Genomic DNA, 19291 nt, shown 5'->3' on the forward strand with positions numbered 1-19291 from the left:
TTCTAGCCAAGCTATATGGTAACAAGATATGTACTCTGTATCAATACATAATGGGAAGTCCAGAATGAAAAAAATTGTACTTCCGCTCCGACACCCCGTCATCCGGGTCTACAAATGCCAACTCGACATAACACATTTCAGTGGAATCAACAAAGACTGTAGCACGTTGATTCGGGTTATTGATAAATTGGCGGGCTAAATGTTCCAAGCAATACTCGCACCGGACGAATGCCGCATTTGCATACGATCTCAAACATAACAAGTGACTTCTGCGAAACGCAGCAACACTAAACCGGGGAATATCTGCAGGGCTCCGGCCCGAACCCTTGACATTTTTTCTGCAAAACGAGGTTGACCAGCGTTTCTGCTGGGAACCATCCTCGTCCCACTTTTCATGCTACATAGGCTCAGAATCAATGAGTTTGAGAATTACAAGCTGAAAACTTACTGTGCAAGACGGATTCCAGGGATCAGAAAGTTCGACGTCCGTTTGAATAGGACTTGTAAACCTGAAATCAATTCCCCCCAGGATTGCGGCATAATCTAATGACCGGAGTGGGACCTGCTTCAATTTACCAGCCTCCGCAAGTTCAAGACGAAACTTGTCCTGAAAGAATGGTTCAGCCCCATGGATAGGATGGTGCGGAGAAGAACCTACAAACGCCAAATATCGCAACTCTTCAAAGGGAAAATATAGGCCTGGCGCAGCGAAACGTGTGGTCAACGCTTGAAAGCAAGGCAAAGTCTGGAAAGGTTCGTATTCAAATTTGGTCATGATAGCCTTTATAGCATGGCGGTACAACCGGAACCTTAGCTCTCCGTCCGTCATTGCAGAGTGCTCGTCACCAGGCCAAGAGAGTGAAATGGCGCCACAAGCGCCAGGGCCACCTTTTAGATAACCAAAGCTACTGGAGTTCCAACCTTCACCACCATCAAAGTCTGGGACCTCCTCGATAACCCTCAACGAAATTTCAGCCATGAGCTCATCCGCTTCATATAGAACGTCATGGGAGAACCGAGATCGTTTGAAGTCGAATAGGTAGTCTCGAAAGGATTTATGAAAATATTTGATATTTTCGTTATTAGCTTCGTCTAGCTCCGGGACCTTCGCGACGGCGTGTAGATGGCGGACGGCACCATAAGCGGTATTTTCGGTCAATCCCAGCATATTGCATTGCTGACGAAAATTCAACCCGGCCCACCTGTCGCTCAAATATAATAAGAGTAGCTTTCGGGTGTTGACCATGACTTTGTCGGGAATCTTGGAAAGAATCCTCTCGTATAGAGTGTCAAGCTGGGCTAGCGGACCGTTCGTTCCTGACGTATCATCCTTGGGGCTCGCATCAATGGCCACCAGTACGTCATTGAGCTGAGCGGCTGGATCTCCGTAATCAGAATCATCGATATATCTGATCACCGTCGAAGCATAGGCGAACAGGCCACCGGCGGCTGTAGCAATTTTGGTAAATTCATGCTCGAAAGGCCACTGTCGCATGCGTTGGAGGGTGGGGTACCTGGATTGGATCTTCTTCAGCTCATTGCAGAGATATAGTTGAACATCTTCGCATGCCTCATCTGAATCGACCACAAGCTCCTCTTTTGAGTATGCTAATGCGACCTTGACGTCGTCAAAAAAGGAAGTAATGTGAGGCTCCGGGCGACTAGCAACGATCCAGGCGATGGGAGAGGTTGGGTTTGAGATACAAAACTCCGAGATCAACTCGAGGAGTTCTTGCTGTGTGCGAGGATTGCTACACTCGTCAAGGCCATCGATGAGGATGAGGAATCGACGTGGAGGATTGAATAGACGTTGATGGATGAATGGTTCAACAATGAACTTTTGGAACTGCACCGACAGTGCTTTTCGCATGAGGGATGGATCCTTGGTGAGCTCGTACCGGATGAAGCGATGGTATGGCTGACACTTGACCGCGAGCTGATAGGCTATAGTCATGATAATCTTCGTTCCATCTTGTCGTCCATTGACGGACAAGAAGACTGATGCAAAGATAACGCCATCAGGCGCCTTTTCCGCAACGATCTGCATAACAGCCGATTTTCCGACTCCAGCGGGGCCAACTACCCATCGCAGCTTTCCTTCGTCATGACACTGGATAATGAAGTCCAAGCACCGTTGTAATATCGCAAGACGAGTTCCAGGGTGACATCGTGGGGGCGGGTCGCGGTCGGAAGAGTCAAATTCAGCTCCAATTATCGTATGCTGCAGGAGCTTCTCCATGACTGACAGAGGTAAGTGTAAGCATATGTCTGACAAAGTGACCAGTTCTTACAGTTGTCTGCGGTGGAACTACTATTGTCGATAAAAGTACTACCCTCTAGAGAGAAATTGTGGGATCCACTAAACATGCCTTGGCCGTAGTACTGCTAATGACACAGACGTTAGTTCAGAACCAATCCAGGTACCAGAGAGAAAGTTTTACAGTGGGACCTTGAGAGAATGATAATTGTCCTTGAGTAAGCGGATGGGGTGATTGAGGTGGTTGGTAACCTAGATCACTCTGATAAATCGAATCTCCCAGTTGAGGAATACCGGCAGAAGCCTGCGATCCTTGGATAAACTGAGGGCTGGATAGCAAGTGAATGGGTTGGAGTCTAGTAGTGTCTGGATACGAGCCGGACGTAGTCGGACGAGAATAGGGAGGGCAGGGAGCCTGAGCAAGCTGGAAGAGTTGTGGGGCTAACGAATGGTCTGGAGCTTGAAACTGGTGGACAGAGGGGGGCCGCTGCGCTGAGGGTATAGGTTGGGCGTTCAGGAATGGAGGAATGGAAGGGTACCCTGCCGGTGTGGCAAAATTCGTAGTGGGATGGGTGGAGACACTTGAAGTTGATGGACGGTGACAGTCAGAAGGATCATGACCAGACGATGGCAGAGAAGAGGACTTGTGTGACATGCAGGCTCAAAGGACGAGGAGAGTCAAATCGCCTACTATCAGTATATCCGAGGCACCATCTGGGATTGCTGCCACGAGGCGCAGCCACTTTTGGAATGTAATCCTTCATTGAATATTGCATAAATTAAGCAAGGGCGACTACATACTGCCACTTGTAATTCTGCTCTTATCAAGTTCTTCGCATGTTTTGATTTGTTAATTGAAAGCTGACCTGACCTCCTATTCTGTAAGTTAGATGAAAGGGAAGACTGGTAGAAAGTGAGCCAGGCCAAATGGATCCACGTCACAAGGTTGAGGCATTACCACATCTCTTCCAGGAGCAAAGACAGAGGAATGGTATGTTTACATGATCAAGTCGAGTAGGTGTGCCGTATTGTCCATGGACCCTGGGGCGAAGGTCGGCCAGACCAATGATCGCGTAAGCCAGGATTATTCACTGATGGCAACAGTCGTACATAATGTCATCGTGATTCTTTATATGGCGGTTCAACAAGGTGACCACTTCAGGTGTCCATCAACTTGTAATTTGAGAGGAGACGTTCAGTGTGCAAAGACTCGACTCGATCGTCGATTCAGGCATTTAATTTAGCGGTCACTCCGGTAGATTCGGGGCAAAGCCTTGAAAGTCTTCGGAAGATTCCAACTCCGTGGAAACAGGGTGCCAGAAACTCGGTACATGGCATGGACACGAGGTTTTGATCGCGGGAGACGACCTGGGGGTATGAGCAGGGGTATGAGAGAAGTGTTCAGATCTGGTTCAGATGGTCGGGAAAACAATAGTTGAATAAACCAATGCGTAAACATATTCTGCGAAGATGACTTGAAGTTGAAACGTTGATGGCTCGTAAATAGGGGTCAGACGCAGGAAAGATCATACAACGCCACTCACTGCCGTCATTTTCAGATTTCTCATTCGGCCTGTAGTTGAGCAGCTGGCAGATCCTCCAAATGGGGAACATGGATTCCTTCAAGGCGGTTGATTTGAGGGTCTCTTCAAAGGTAGGCGAGCTGAAATCTAACTTCGTACGTTCGCATGATAAATGTTAGGACAGGGGGACGGTATAATTTTTCATCGCCTCTATGAGTACTTACCAGCCGGTCTTCGAGTAGGATGCCACTGTTGTTGATAAAGTGAGGACTGGAAGCCGAATTAAGGGACGGCGGCCACTATATGACGAATCAGGTACACTCTTACAGATTATTGCTTGTTACTTATTTTTGGAGACGACACGACGCGGCCGTACTTGAAGCTGCTCACGCCACAAAGGCCTGAAATACCGTGTAAAATCGTGATTTCATTGCCCTGAGAACAAGCCCCCAATCGCATCGAAAACGGACGGTGGCTTCGTTGTCCCGTGTATTAGTTGTTCCTAGAGTAGAAAAATGGGTTCTGGGTAGAAAGCTCCAGCGCTCGGCTCCAGAATGTATCATCAAGGTGATGGTAGACACTTTATGTACCGTGAAAAAACTCTTATTGAGCTACAGTGTAATGTATAGCTCAACAACGAGCCTTTGACCTTACTGAAGTGACTGATCGTACCAGTGAGCATGCCGGCAACGTCTGTAACGTCTGTCCGACGTCTCGCATTTCCGAGTCCAACTGCAGCACAACGCCACCCGACTTTCGAAAAGTCCTGGCGGGGGACATTCGTTATCATAATACAGCACAGGGACACAGGCCGTCCATAATACCCCAGCCTAATATTTCAAGCATGATTAGTACTAATCAAACTAAATTTGAATTCAGTTGTTCAAACTTGAAGCGCAATCAAAGCGCAATTAAGTAAATCATGTTCCTACGGTTGTCAAGCTATACATGTCACTCCATAATGTATACCGTGGTAAAATATATATAGGTACCGAGCTTCGAAGGGACGCAAGCACTTGACTTAAATAGTATTTGTTCCATAAATGCACAAGCGACACTGCAGGGTCGTAAAAACCGACTTAATACAGCATTCAATTTCACAAGCCTTCCGAGTCCTTGTGGCACTAGAACTTAGATGGACAGATGTAACACAACACATACAGTGATAGTTGCAAAAAAAAAGTTGGTATCAGATTGTTTGTGAAGTGTCTGATACATGCGTCACTAAAGTACCCGAAAACAGTGTATCGAAGTTCTATAGAAGCTTCAGGTCAGAATGTATGTGTGTGTAAAGTGCGGACAAGCACAATTGATTAAAGAGACACTGACCTCATCAGATGACAATTATGTCAATCCAGGACCTTTCACTTATCCGATAATCTTTCTCTTAAGGAACACCCCCCACGATCATCGGTCAAAAAAACCGAAAACACTCGGCTTTTTATAAAACAGAGTTTGGCTTGGCTTGAAGAGCCCGAGGAAAAGGTTAATTTGGGAAAATGAATAGAAGGATCAACTTGATATAGGACTTTGATTGCAACTCTCATCGGCACTTTTTGAAAACAGTGCGACAGGTTCAGGGAATGATAAAGGGGGAAGGACGATGATTCTGGAATTTCGATTATGGTTTGTGGTGGTGGACGTCGCTTGGAATGAATTATGAGAATTTGTATTTGTATCTTGAGTGGTGGTGTGATTCGGGATTTGAGGGGACATTGTTTCGAGGTCGAGATTCCGTAGGTCAAGGATAAAACGTCCTGTCAAACGTTCTTCCCATGGGGATTCCTTCAAGTCGATGATGGACGTGAGGATAATGGGGGTATTACACACGATTAACGCGATGTTATTCTGTTTTTACTTTTCATGTTGGCGAAGACGCGAGTAGGTTTTGAATGGTTGGGCTTACCTCGATTATAGCGGTATATATTCTAGCGCCGTATTCTGATTTAAAGGTTTCGACGACATGTGCGAGTCCGACCAAGGACGTGATAATACAAGTGGAAAATATTAGGATGAGACGGGTTCGTAAGGTTTTGTCACTGAGGATCATGAGAAGGCGGGTGGGAACGTAGAGGAGTACGCCGTCAGCCAAGACGTCAGCTGTTGGTTTTTTGAATTGGTGAACATTTCGTAAGGACAGAGAGACATATTGAACAGCAATATACGGACCTATAAGCTGACAAATGGCATTCGCGTCATTCAGGGAACACACGGGTATTGTATCTTCCGTATTCCAATGGTGTTCCGGGATGCAAGTGAGGATGCATTGAAGGATGAGGAGGAGTGGTACGACTGGGAATATGATGGCGATGATTTTGAGTTTGCTGCGTTGTCCGGGAAATGGATTTATGCGGATGAGGGATAGTAAGATTGAGAGACGGGCAGACCTGAGTAACCGAGATCGTTAATCGGGGTGGCAAAAATTGAGTGTGTGGGTTTTTAGACCAACCATAGGGCACAGAAGAAGGTGACCGCGACCATGTAGTACCACGCTCTGTCATTGTAGGGTGCAGATCCTAATTTGATTTGCGAACTTCGTGTGAGGATGAGTGTGTGGGAACGCAAGAAGTCGAGTCGTACGCGGAATAACAAATACACCAATCATTTGCACCATGAGCACGAGCATTGAGATGAAAGCGGTGACCTAGAGAGACTGTATGAGGCAACGCGAAGAAGGCGAGTTGGCAGACTGACATCGTCGACCCAAAGCTTCTTTCTGCGAATAAAGAGGCGGTAGAGGGTGGACACAATGGCGACGGAGGAGCATGTTGCGGATGTGACTGTGTGTTTTGAGCAGTGCGAAGGCGACTATGTACGACAGTAGCTCACCTCGGACTTGAACGAGGGGATCCGCGAGGTTCAGCATCCAGCACCGGGAGGGGCAAGGCTGGTGCCCTGTAAGGTTAGGCGGTCTTAAGTACATGGATAGTTCAATTACACCATTTGGAGGTAGCCGGATGCAAGTGCCGTAACACCATTGGTTGATTAGCGTGGAAGAGTGGTACCTGTCTGTGTCCCAGTAGTGAATTGTGGAGATTTCTCATGTCAGGGCAGGAGGTGGACATGAGGTCTCGCAGTTGGGTAAGTGTCTCTACATACGCCTCGGGTCCCCCACAGTCCTCAAGTGTCGCTGCACTACCGACATCGTCGGAAATCTACCCCGTGTACTCTGAGTTATATATTGCAGAAAAGCCACCGCTCTAATAAACTGATTATTGACTGGCGACGGTGATAACAGACGCTGCCTTTGAGGCTGCTTAGCCGGGTGGCGGAGAAAGCAGGACTGCAATCTGTGACGTAATTGTGACACATCACGGAGTCACGGCTGAGATGTCACGTCGTATCTTCGAGGAGGCGACGGCGCAAAAAAGCGTCGAATTTCTCTTTGCTTTCGCCGCCCACACGCCCCGGATTCTCTCCAGAAAGCAGCGAGGAAGCCACCCACAGTCAGGCTTGCCGTGCTTTGGCTTTTTGGCGGGTATTGTGTACTCAGGCAGCGCGATCTCGGTTTTTGACCCTACATGCGGGGAGACTCAACCAAAATCTGTTCATCATCAGAGGGGCAAGTGCGGAAGGGGAGGAGGAGAGGACACTCAAACTAGCCCGTACACGTGGTCTACCGCATTTATGCATCTAGGCCGGTTATCAGGACCAGCAAGGCATCCGGGACGACGTCTTCGACGGCTTTCATGACGAACGACGACCGTCTTCGCTGTGGCCGGCAACGAACAGGTGGCCCGGTGTCCGCGCAGAGAGGAGTCGTTCGGTGATGGAGGACAAACAAGGACAAACAAACACCGCCACCTTTCTGGTCTTCCGCTTCTTGTCTGCTGCACATAACAATCCCGTAAGTCTCTGCTCATCGCCGGCGGCAACGTTTCCCGCTGATCGTCACTCGTTGTCGTAGCTCGCCGTGCGCGGTATCAGCGTCAGTCTTTAATGCCGAGTCCCGACTCGCCGCATTTGGAAAGTTCGCACCTGCCGCCAACACCACACCATTCCCCCTCACAATCACCTATTAAAATCAAAATTATGCCCGTCGTTACTCGCAATGCCGCCAAGTCGGACAGTGTGGGGCCCTCCGGCTCGGAGTATAATGCAAGCGAACCGTCTTCTGCCGCTCCCGATCTGCGCCACGACGATAGCAGCGCAGAGGAACCTGAAGTGTATACCCGCTCACAGAGAGGCAGGCGGGTTAAACAAGTCGTGTATGAAGAGTCAGAGTACGAAGAAGAAGACGAGATTGATGGATTGAGCAAGCCAAATGCCAACCAGTTGTTCGACGACGGCGTCAAAGTACGGCGCCTCCGGGTGCGCGAGGTAGTGGAGGGGGATGAAGAAAACCCGCAACCATCTCATCGTCTTAGACGCACGAGGAATCTTCAAGGTTTCATCACTGACGACGAGGACGAGAAAATCGATGATACAACTGGTTACTCGTTGCGAAGTCGGAGTCGAAGCAAGGCCGCTCCTCCCAAGAAAAACGGAAGTGTTCCACCAACAAAACAAACAAGGGAGAATCGTTACAAGGCTCGTTTGCAAAGACGTGAGAGAAAGGATGAAGATGACCAGTACATCGCACACTCTGACCCATCCTCCGCCGACGCCGATGGATCCGTGGACTTGAATGAAGACGCCATGGGCACTTCTGACCTTGAGGTTACGCATGAACCGGAGCCGGAGCCTGAAACCGAAGTGGACGAGGACAACGATGGCAAGCCGTACTCGTTACGACAACGCCAGAAGATCAACTATGCTATCCCTCCACCCTTGGAAGAGATGCCCCGCCCACAGCCCAAGCCTACTATAAATCGTAACGGTGGCCGCGGGGGACCGGGGAAGGGCAGACGAGGACCTGGCTGGAGTGCGACTGGTGCTGAGCTCGGTCGGTGGATGGGCATGGGCGGTGATGACTCGGTTTGTCTATCTCTTAAAATTCGTTTTCATCTTTCTAATAGTTCCCAGGATTCCGATCATCCGACAAGAACTCCTCGCAAGCAGCCATTTGGCATGGACCCATTTGGAGCTGGCGTTCCTGCTGGTGGTATGTTGCCGGGTGACTTGGCCGCCGGCACACCCTCTAATCTAGGTAGAATGGGTGAAGCAGGTAAGCTTTCGACGATATCATACGCATGCGCATACTTAGTCAAATCTGCAGCTCTAGCTGATGCCGATCCTCTGGGTGTTAATCAAAACGTGACATTTGGCGAAGTCGGCGGTCTTGACGAACGTCAGTTCCTTTGGCTCTACATATATCCTCTCTTCTCTTAACGTGTTTTTCAGACATCCATTCGCTGAAAGAAATGACACTTCTTCCCCTACTGTATCCTGAAGTTTTTCAACGTTTTGGCGTTACGCCTCCGCGTGGTGTGCTGTTCCATGGTCCTCCTGGAACTGGGAAAACACTTCTCGCGCGAGCACTTGCGGCTAGTTGTCGCTCGAATGGGCGTTCAATATGTAAGTTTCCTTCGTGCACATGTCGATCTGCATTTGCTGACTTTTGTCATCGAACAGCTTTTTTCATGCGCAAAGGTGCCGACTGTCTGTCGAAATGGGTCGGTGAAGCTGAGCGCCAGCTGCGTCTACTATTTGAAGAGGCCAAGAATTCTCAACCATCTATCATCTTCTTTGACGAGATTGATGGTTTGGCTCCCGTTCGGTCATCTAAACAAGATCAGATTCATGCTTCCATCGTCAGTACGTTACTTGCGCTTATGGATGGTATGGATGGTCGAGGGCAAGTTGTGGTCATTGGCGCTACAAATCGCCCTGACGCTGTTGATCCGGCTCTACGTCGTCCCGGTCGATTTGATCGAGAATTTTACTTCCCTCTCCCTGGGCTGGATGCGAGAGAAAAGATTTTATCGATCATGACGAAAGGGTGGATGGGTTGGAATAGAGATGACGGAGATGAGCAAACGAAGGAGAGACTGGCGGGCCTTGCGAAGCTGACGAAGGGTTATGGTGGTGCTGATCTTAGAGTGAGTTGGTTCAAAGCTTGGGTTCGTTGGACCGGATGAGCTGAATAACCGCCTTTTTGTCAGGCTTTGTGTACTGAGGCAGCTCTGAATGCTGTTCAGAGAAGATACCCTCAGATATACAAGTCGAATGAGCGATTGTTGTTGAACGCTGAGACGATCAATGTTCAATTGAGGGACTTTATGATCTCTATCAAGAGTAAGTTTTCGAATCCTATTGCGGAGAATGAACTTGGTTTGTTGACAAGTTTATTAATGTAGAACTTGTTCCTTCTTCTGCTCGATCTTCATCCTCGGCTGCGTCACCTTTACCTCAACAATTCGTACCTCTTCTGGGTGATACGCTTGAAAAGGTCAAATCAGCCATTGATAAGGTTTTGCCTTTGGAAAAGAAGCTGAGTGCATTGGAGGAGGCAGAATTTGAAGATGAAGGTGGAGAAGACGGTGCTCTTGATCGTGAAATGTTCTCTCAATGTATGCTTGATTTTGCGATGTTTTTATATGTGCTTACACCAAGTCTTTCCTAGCGATGCAAACTCTACGTGTTTATCGTCCTCGAATATTGATTCACGGATCTGGTGGAATGGGTCAAAATTATGTCGGGGCTGCGGCTTTGCATCATCTTGAAGGATATCATGTCCAAACATTGGAGCTAGGCACTCTGCTTGGTGATTCAACCCGGGTACGATGCTTTGCTATCAATGGTTCACTGTCTAATGACCATTTTAGTCTACGGAAGCTGCCATTGTTCAACTTTTTGTCGAAGCTAAACGCCATCAACCATCGATCATCTATATTCCTTCTCTTCTTAGCTGGTGTGCTGCGATATCTGAAACGTCCCGATCAACCGTCCGTGCCATGTTGGACACGTTATCACCAACAGAACCTGTACTCCTTTTAGCCCTCATCGACGGAAAATTCTCTCAGTTACCGCATGACGTCAAACAATGGTTTGGACATATGAGAGAAAATCGCGTGTTAATTGCTCAACCCACTGAAACTCAGCGAGAGGAATTTTTCTTACCACTTGTTAATGATATTCGACGACCACCGAATCAATTTCCGGATGGGGTGAAGAGGAGAAAGAGGGTTTTGGAAGAGTTGGCTGTTGCGCCGCCTTTGGAGCCTAGGAAGCCTAGTCCGGCAGAGTTGGCTTTGCAAATTGAAAATGATCAGAAGACGATTACGCTTTTGAAGTATAGGTTGGGACCGATTTTGACGGAGTTGAAGAGGAAGTTTAAGAGGTTTACGAAGAGGGCTTCTGTGAGTGTGGTGCTATGATTATTGCTCCAGGTGCTTATGCGGTTCTTTTGCAGGAGGAATATAGTTTTGATTTCTCGGAGCCTCGTGGTCAGGTTGAGGCTCCGGCGCCTGTAGAGGCTGCGACGATTCCTGTGCCAGATGTTGAAGTTCCACCCCAGGTCAATGGTATCATTGAAGTGGTCGATCAAGAGCAAGCACAAGTGCAGGTTGCAATCAATCCTATGGATGTTGATCCACCGCCACCTTCTCTTCCTCCTCCTCCACCCCCTGCACCGCGTTTATACGACGTCGATTTGGAGAAAATGCATGTGGATATGTATAGAGGTCGATATCTTACGCCTGAAGACTTTTTAGAGGATATAGTGAAGATCGTACGCAACACTGAAATACGCGCTTATGAGGATATGGATCGGATGTATAAAGCGAAAGCGATGCTTACAGCGGCGGAAGTTAGTATTCAAGATTTTGATCCTGTTTTGAGATCGGAATGCGAGAGGATGGCTGGTCGTGAGCGACAACGGAGAGAAGAACATAGGAGGAATAGAGCAAAAGTTAAGGAGAGGGAAAGGGAAAAAGAAAGGGAAGAGAATGTTAATAGGAGGAGTACGAGGAGTAGTGGACAGGTTTTGGATATTTCGATTACGGATCCGGTGAAGTTGGAGAGAAGGTTGAAGAGACAGAGAGGGGGGAGTGCGGGGAGTTCGCAACATGATGAGGAGGATGGTGCTGGTGTCAATGGAGATATGGGGGAGAGGGAATCGAAGAGGTCGAGATTGTCAGCGGAGGAAGATGAAGAGAGAGACCCGCTGGATATTATTTCTCAGAATACGCCTGTGCATGCGAGGACGGTTCATTTTGCGCCATCGACGGAGGTGGTTGATCCAAATCTTTCACGCCCCGCGCAGGAGTTGTTAGGAGATGGTGCCGCTGCTATGGAAATTATCGCGGAGCAGGATGTTGGTGTTCAGGGTACACCTCGTTCGAGAGGTGGATTTGATCCGGCGCTACTGAATCCTCTACCACCGATGACCGATGTGTTTAGTGCGGCGAAGACTAGCGGAACTGCTAGTCCCGCTAGTAATCAATCGGCTACTGCGTCGAGTACGACCCAGAATCCCGATATTCTTATGTCCCATTCTACGCCATCCAAGGACTTCAACTTTACGACTACTGCACCTACGCCTACGATGAATGTTGATGAGAATCCTTTCCTTGCTCCCCCCAATCCCGCGCAGCTTCAGGTTCGAACGCCTTCTCCGCGTCCGCGGACCCCTATTCCAATTCGTCGAACTAGGACTCCGGAAGTTATCTCTGTTCATGCGTCGCCGCAGTCACCGCCCGCGCCACAACCAATGGTGGTCGAAAGAACGCCGACGCCACCTCTACCCGATTTTCACGTCGATGAAGTATTGATAACAGAACTGCATCGACAATTGAAGTTGAATACTGCTTCCTTGAATGTCGAGCAGCTAGAGCAGTTACGTGCGACTTGTCTTGGGAATGTTTGGAGACATAGGACGGAATGGGATAGAGATAATCTGGTTAGGGAGTTGATGGACCTTGTGAAGGAGTTTGTGGAAGAGGTGGGGGAGTTTGAGGAGTTGGAAGGGCAAGATACGTTTGCTGTTTCGTAAACCGTCAACTTATGCTTTGTGTGTTTTATTTTGTCGTGAAAATAGTCTTTCTAGTTTTCGTGTTCCTGATGCGTTTTATATACTGTATATTACCTCGTTTAATTTCGCTTGTTAAAATTATTGACTACTGTGTTGTTTGGTATGGTGGCTGTAGCCAAACATGTTATGTTTTTGGTGCTTCTGTCAGGGTCAGGTCTTTCGTTCATGACCAGGTAGACTCCGTCGCGCATGCTAAGGACCCGCATCTGCTACTTTGGCAGGAACGCAGTGCAGGCTTTTCGTCAAAAATCTACTTTACCTAGCCGTGATGTCGCAGACCTCCTCTCCCCGATTCCATCTCCAAAAGGCGCGCCGATCCTCAGAAAGGAGAAAAGTTGTCGCACACGTCTCCTACAGGCTATCCATGAAGGAATAAAGACGACAACCGATTCTCAAAATATCACATCTATCGTCGAGAAGAATCTTGACACGTACATCCCTCGTATTGCGCAACCACAGAATTCCTATGAAACTGTCATTCGGTTTCTACTCACTCGCAACTGCATTCATGCTGCAATCGCGGTCTACGTCCGGATGACCGAGCTTGGATTTGCCGTTCCACTTCGACTTGAAGCGCGTATGCTCGTGGCTTTGATTGTACACACACCTAGTACAGAAACGAAGGCCTTGGACGAATTTGGGTCATCCCTTCAAGACATTATTCAGAACAAAGGTTTCACCAATGAAGACCTTTGGAATATCCTAACAATCATGGATAATCATAATTTTTCACCCACTTTACTCTTTAATTTGATGAACACTTTCTACGACACGCACGAGCCGGATGTCCCAATACTTGATCTTCGGTTATACAAGAAATGCCTGCACTATGGGGCCGAGTCAGGCGATGTTGAGGCTGGCCTTCGTTCGTTGGCAACTCTTGGTCATTCGCGATTACGTGGACCGAGGAGAAAGCTTGTGAATCATGCGTATGCCTCATTTATTGCTGGAGTACGAGACACGTCAGTTCCTAATCGTGAAGCTATTGCTTCGGCACTCGATTTGATGAAAAAACAAGGAGTGCAACCTAATATCCTCGTCGTCAATGCACTTATCTCGCTTGAAGTGTATAATAACTCGCTTCAACGTGCTTTCTCCATCTATCACTCTGTGAAACACGATCCTAATCTTCGACCTGATGATTTCACCTTTGGAAGTTTATTCAATATTTTAAATCGGTTTTATAATCCTAAACGAAGAAGATCTCGTCATGGTAGACTTATCATTGGCGATATTCCTTCTCCGAGGACGCTTTATAGGGAGATGATAGAAGCTCTTTTGCGGAAACCAACCGGACTGGCTTTTAAACCCTCGACGTCTCTCCTTAATGTCATTCTCCGCTCATTCATATACAAAACGGACTATGTTGGCGCCCTCGTTGCACTGCAGTGCTTTACTGCATTTCGTGTTCCTGTCAATGTTACGACGTACAAACTCCTTATCACCCATCTGATGCATAGAATCGCATATGGAATTAGAGCCTATCGAAAGATGGGAGACGATAAATGGGCGGATCGGTTTCTCAGCCTACCCTATCCCCTCCTCGATCCCGATTTCTTAACGAAATTACGACTCGGTCATTCGCTAATGGCACGTATTCTAAATGTCTGCAGGCGCAATCAATTCAATCTAGACTGGCCATTGTATGCTCATAAATGGCAGAACCGTCATCAAGATCTACCGGTGGAATATAGAGTCCCTGCCATCAAGTATATTTTTAGCGAGAGCCCTGTATCGCTTGATCATCCTTTTGATGTGGTACCGTTAGAACGATTGTTGAGGAAGGCGATCTTGTGTGAGGAGGAGTCGATGAGGGAGTTGGGATATGGAGAGGCGGCTCATTCTCATATTTCGAAGGTGGTTGCGGATGCGAGGGTGGAGATGATTCCACCTGCGTTGGAAGCGCGATTGGAGTTGGAGAGTCAGAGAAAGATGGTGGAGACCGAGAAGGGTCACGAGCGGACGTTTGATGGGTTTACGAAGCGTCGGAGGCGTAGGAAGGCATTGCGTGCAGGAAATGCAGAGAAAGAAGGTGAAAGGGCGGTTGTGGCACGTGATGATACCAAGAAGGAAGCAGGGGAAGGAAAGGGAGGTGATGAATTTTCGGGAACGATAGCCGATGAAAAAGAGAGGGACGATAGAAAAGATGATAGAGGCGCTGAAGTTACAATTAGGATGATTGACCAAAGAGAAGGCAAGAGGATCACTTGGACGAGGAGTTGGAAAACAAAGAAGACGGAGGGCAGAGAGCGTCGAAGTGACACTGCGGCGCTTGAGGAGGAAGAGGGAGGATCTGAGAAAGGCACATCAGAGGTAGTTGAGGGAGTTTGAATGTCAGAAGCCGCGATGGTCAAACTGGAAGGCTTTGTGGGTAGAAATGTTTAGTTTTTTGTCTTCTCATTAAACTAAAGCTCTCCTCACTTGATAGTTGCTTCGCCACACAAGGCGACCGAATCTACGTATCTGGGGTTAGCACATATTTGGCCCAAAATACTACATGCGGTGTAACATTTCGGGAATATCGAACTGTCCACGATGTGCATATCGATCAACCGGGAGTCAGGAGCCTGGCCGCGTTGACAAGTCGTTATGCCGATACCAGGCACCAGATGTGTTTGAGTCGGGATTGTCAGGTGAACAAATGTCCTGTCTTGGTTAGGTTATGCGCATCTTACCGCCAATCAATTCGGAAGAAATATTATTGTCAAACACCAGGAATACAATGGCGTTTCCTTACTTGGCATGGTGGCCGGTAGTTTCTCTGAATATCCCAATGTATGTAAGCGTTTAGAAACCATTCATACACAAGATAAAGTGCCACTCGAAACTAGTTCATTCGCGTCTACATGTCGGCTGGCCTATGACATGTCTGATCCATCGAAGCAATCACTACGTACACACTTCAACTAACTTCGCGTACGACGGTGTGAATAAACAGGGTGGAAAACATACGAACCTTAGCGGGAAGTACTATTCCTGAAATGACAAGTCGCGTGTTATGTAGAGATGAGCAGATAGTGGATATCTTGCACCAAATGGATTTCTGGAAGCAGAATTCCGGAAAAATAAACGTGTTTTTCACACCCTGATGGATATCGTGGACCAGAAAATCGAGTGTGATGGGGTTGGAAGACAGTAATTTCTGATGCATTGGCTGATAGAAGTTTCGGCCCTAGTTACCCCATCATGTCCGACATGCGTCCAACAGCTAAAGGCCTCAAAATGTGTTTTTTAAGGAACAAAACAAAAACAAAACAGTCAAGCGACCAGGCTTCGCAGGCACCCGGCATCGGCGCAAGGATCTAATACAGATGATCATGATAATCACCTTCAATCCTATCCTCATGGTGATGGCGCACGTCCTACCAATCTGTGGCGTCAAGCACCTACCTTTTCTGTGCCGAACGGTGAGGATAAAAAGTGGTAGTCTGAAGAGTGATAGCTACAATATTACCCTACCTCGCTCTCATCCTTCTCATCATAAAGCGCGTGGGCATGGGAGGGAAAAGGTAGGTGACCACTATCTTATTCGCCCGACAAACGCATTGATGACCTGTCCAGCTCTAATCAACCTGCCACGCCGGAAAAGCAGAAGGAACCACAAGGCTCGGGGTATGTCCAAATTAAGGACAGTAAGAACCCTGCTGACATATTTAGTCACACGCCGTGGAAGGGCAAAACGAACGCTGAATACCTCGACCATACGCGAGTTCGCAAACACATTCGCCTCGAGATGGGGACCGAGATACTACAGTGTCCCGTGGATGCTTTTCTTAACGACTACAGCCCTTTCTTGCCCAGTGATACCCTCGTTGACGCCGCCATCAAGGCTTTGGTTCGTAAACAGCTTCTGGACACGGACGAAGGCTGTAAACCATTGGCCTGGAAGGAATTCGACGAAGATCTATCCTCCTACCCAATGGAAAGCGAGGCTTACAAGCCGCTGAAGAATATTGCTGCCGTATTCAACGACGAACTCAGACAGGTCCATGGGTGCCAACCCCACTTCTTCTATCGCGATTGTCCCTACGACGGCATGAAATCCGAAATTGCAGGCTCCAACTTCAGGGTGGATGCGTGTTTCAGTGGAAATCCCTATCATTTCCAAAAGAATCACGTCGTATGTTCAGAAACCGCAGTGGTCGCTGAATTCAAGAAGTCTACTAAGGACTTTGAAGATGTAGGCATGCCACCCAGGTCATTCCAGCTTTCTAATAACCCGCTACAGAACCGCGAGAAACTGGTATCGGCAGCTAGTCATATCATGAATGACGATCCTTGTCGGATGTGGATGTACGGGGTACGCTTTCATGTTGTAAATGGAGCGAAAACTTGCTGACTGCGCCTCAGATCACAATCGAGAATACCAAAATGGCTGTCTGGTACTTTTCACGCTCTCACTCCGTCAAGTCGGAAACATTTGATTTCACGAAAGTAGGTTATGTATTCGGTCGTTTCTTCTATTTCTCTCATTCGCTTAGGATATCAGGACATTTATCCGAGTCTTCCTCTCATTCACCTACGCCACTCGCGAGCAAATGGGTTACGATCCTACGGTTCACCGGATAAAAGAAGAGAAGAAGTCGAAATATGTGTATGAGATACCGACTGAGAATGGCACAAGGTATTTCAAGACCATTGCGTCGTTAGCCCACCCGAGAGTCCTCTGCATAACGGGGAGGAAGACACGCGTATGGCAAGCTGTCGAAGTGAAAGGTTTCGAAGGAAATGCGGTTAATGAAGAGCTGAACGGTGGCAAGCAGGTCGCTTTGAAAGACGTCTGGCTTGATGATGGATCTACGACCGAAAAACAGAAACTTGACGCGATTTTCGAGCGCTTGAAGACGATTAAAGGTGATGCTTATGAGTGGGCTCCCTCATGGCTTCGGTCAAGGTTGAAGGCCTCTATCGAGGACGGAAGCTACAGAAGCTACTTTATGGAGATCGAGTGCGACAGTTTTAACCTCGGCAAGTCGAAGAAGAAATCGGATCAGGCCGAACCCGCCCCCGAAATCCTGCAATTCAACGATGTCGGTGGCTATAAAAGGAATGTCACTCCAAACGACGGCGGTATTGAAGGCGCGGAAGTCGCCGACAGCGATGCTCAGAAAGCCAAAGTGCTTAAGGACCAAAACCTGCTAGAAGATTCAACCCAGACAAATCGATACTCGCATATCTCGGAGAGTGCTTTGGCGGAGGCTGCGGTTGTCCCCTTGCCGTTGAAAGTCAACAAGCGCCTTTATGTGGTCAAACGACAATACCGTTTGGTATATAGTGAGGTGGGAGAATCACTGAAACATGTCAAGAGCCTTAATGTCGCTTTCAGCGCAATCCTGGACACTTATATTGGTGGGTTTGTTTTTCTTACTCAGATGAGCAGTACTGGATGCGCTCACAGCTCTAGTTCTCATGTACCTCGCCGGCTGGATGCACCGGGATATCAGTGCGGGGAACATCATAACGGTCGAGAGAAGTAGTCGTGTATTCAGAGGCAAACTCAGCGATCTCGAGTATGCCAAGCATTATGAAGACAAAAGCGGCAGCCCTGATCCAAAAACGGTATTGAATAATCAGTTGTATATGCTTGTGACTAACATTTTTCACGTAAATCTAGGGCACACCTTTCTTCATGCCCGTAGAAATCCACGGAGGGGTGGCGTTTTCTCGTATGGGCAGCCTTCAGTTGGAGGCTCCTGATAACATAGATCCCCTCCGTGGCCCAGATGTGGCTCAGAATGTTTTCAAAAAGACCGGCCCACTATCCAAAGGGAAGTCACCGCGCTATCGATTCCAACATGATTTAGAGTCGCTGTGGTGGGTTGCATTATGGATTCTTATCTATAGAGTCGTACATCCTGCGGGACAGGCGATCTCGGGGCTTATTTTCACCCACACCTCCGCTCCAAGTGTAGCTCGGCGACACATGTTCGAAGGGAAGAGGGTTGGCGAGACACTTGAACAAAATCTCCACCCCTCCCTCAGCATCCCCGATATCCAAACGCCTATGGAAGCTATCCAACGATTGCTCATTGATTCTTACCAGGCAGAAGACGTCTCGGAGCCACGGGCACTACATATTATATATTCCACATTCTTTCGCTTCTTAGCTATATTGATTGGTGCAGCTCGGTTTGCCAAGGGAGTTGAGCTTCAAAGTGATGTCGTTGTCGAGTCCAATAAACGACCTCTTTCCGAAGAAGCAGCGGCCTCAAAGGACAGGGATAGTGATGAATACGAACCAGATGAAGAGGAACCGAGCTCAGATCATGTAGTGCGAAAGAAGCGAAAGGCCCAGACCTAGATTATTTTTGTTCTACATCCCATGATAAAATTCTTTATACATCTTTTTTCACATGATTTCCACTTCTGATGTTTTGAATGTCGGTTTCAAAGGCATGACCACATCTCCTTCGTCCAAAGATTAGAACGAATGTCGCGAAGTCGGCAACTGCCAATCAAACAGGCCGTCGCTCTTAGTCGACACGTGATAGTCGATAGTAGGTGGCAGCCAGCCACAATATGAAAGGATGGTTTTTCTTACAATATTGTGAGGCTTGAGTAGCGCTCCTTGCGATACTGGGAGAGGATGAGATCTGT

The 19291-nt window shown here is 48.0% G+C and overlaps 5 protein-coding genes across 5 annotated transcripts; 3 read left to right on the forward strand and 2 right to left on the reverse strand.

Moving 5' to 3' along the window:
- Positions 1–40: 40 nt before the first annotated feature.
- AGABI2DRAFT_123410 (hypothetical protein) lies at positions 41–2912 on the reverse strand (the record flags this gene model as incomplete). The annotated part of the gene is made up of 5 exons (XM_006457490.1): positions 41–397; positions 449–607; positions 659–2241; positions 2292–2385; positions 2442–2912. 5 exons carry the CDS (start codon positions 2910–2912, stop codon positions 41–43), a joined length of 2664 nt encoding a protein of 887 aa, XP_006457553.1.
- A 2380-nt stretch (positions 2913–5292) lies between these two features.
- AGABI2DRAFT_123411 (hypothetical protein) lies at positions 5293–6703 on the reverse strand (the record flags this gene model as incomplete). The annotated part of the gene is made up of 6 exons (XM_006457491.1): positions 5293–5628; positions 5687–6167; positions 6230–6296; positions 6361–6424; positions 6475–6560; positions 6610–6703. The coding sequence occupies 6 exons, from the start codon at positions 6701–6703 to the stop codon at positions 5293–5295; spliced, it is 1128 nt and encodes a 375-aa protein (XP_006457554.1).
- Positions 6704–7719: 1016 nt separating this feature from the next.
- AGABI2DRAFT_123412 (hypothetical protein) lies at positions 7720–12655 on the forward strand (the record flags this gene model as incomplete). The annotated part of the gene is made up of 10 exons (XM_006457492.1): positions 7720–8697; positions 8746–8887; positions 8939–9010; positions 9064–9237; positions 9295–9761; positions 9825–9957; positions 10020–10232; positions 10286–10440; positions 10488–11021; positions 11075–12655. The coding sequence occupies 10 exons, from the start codon at positions 7720–7722 to the stop codon at positions 12653–12655; spliced, it is 4449 nt and encodes a 1482-aa protein (XP_006457555.1).
- A 228-nt stretch (positions 12656–12883) lies between these two features.
- Positions 12884–15025, forward strand: AGABI2DRAFT_123413 (hypothetical protein; the record flags this gene model as incomplete). The annotated part of the gene is made up of 1 exon (XM_006457493.1): positions 12884–15025. The coding sequence occupies one exon, from the start codon at positions 12884–12886 to the stop codon at positions 15023–15025; it is 2142 nt and encodes a 713-aa protein (XP_006457556.1).
- Positions 15026–16434: 1409 nt separating this feature from the next.
- On the forward strand, positions 16435–19042 carry AGABI2DRAFT_181719 (hypothetical protein). The gene is made up of 6 exons (XM_006457494.1): positions 16435–16874; positions 16923–16994; positions 17045–17128; positions 17176–18043; positions 18093–18253; positions 18309–19042. Exons 1-6 carry the CDS (start codon positions 16614–16616, stop codon positions 18993–18995), a joined length of 2133 nt encoding a protein of 710 aa, XP_006457557.1. The 5' UTR covers positions 16435–16613; the 3' UTR covers positions 18996–19042.
- Positions 19043–19291: the final 249 nt, after the last annotated feature.

This window comes from Agaricus bisporus, assembly GCF_000300575.1.
Source record: "Agaricus bisporus var. bisporus H97 unplaced genomic scaffold AGABI2scaffold_18, whole genome shotgun sequence".
NCBI lineage: Eukaryota > Fungi > Basidiomycota > Agaricomycetes > Agaricales > Agaricaceae > Agaricus > Agaricus bisporus.

Excerpts from the sequence above, each read along its gene's own strand:
- AGABI2DRAFT_181719 (XM_006457494.1), top strand. The coding sequence starts at position 16,614 with ATGGAAAGCGAGGCTTACAAGCCGCTGAAGAATATTGCTGCCGTATTC. Across the intron at positions 16,875-16,922 it reads CTACTAAGGACTTTGAAGAT|AACCGCGAGAAACTGGTATC; the intron begins GTAGGCATGCCA and ends AACCCGCTACAG. Across the intron at positions 17,129-17,175 it reads AAACATTTGATTTCACGAAA|GATATCAGGACATTTATCCG; the intron begins GTAGGTTATGTA and ends TCATTCGCTTAG.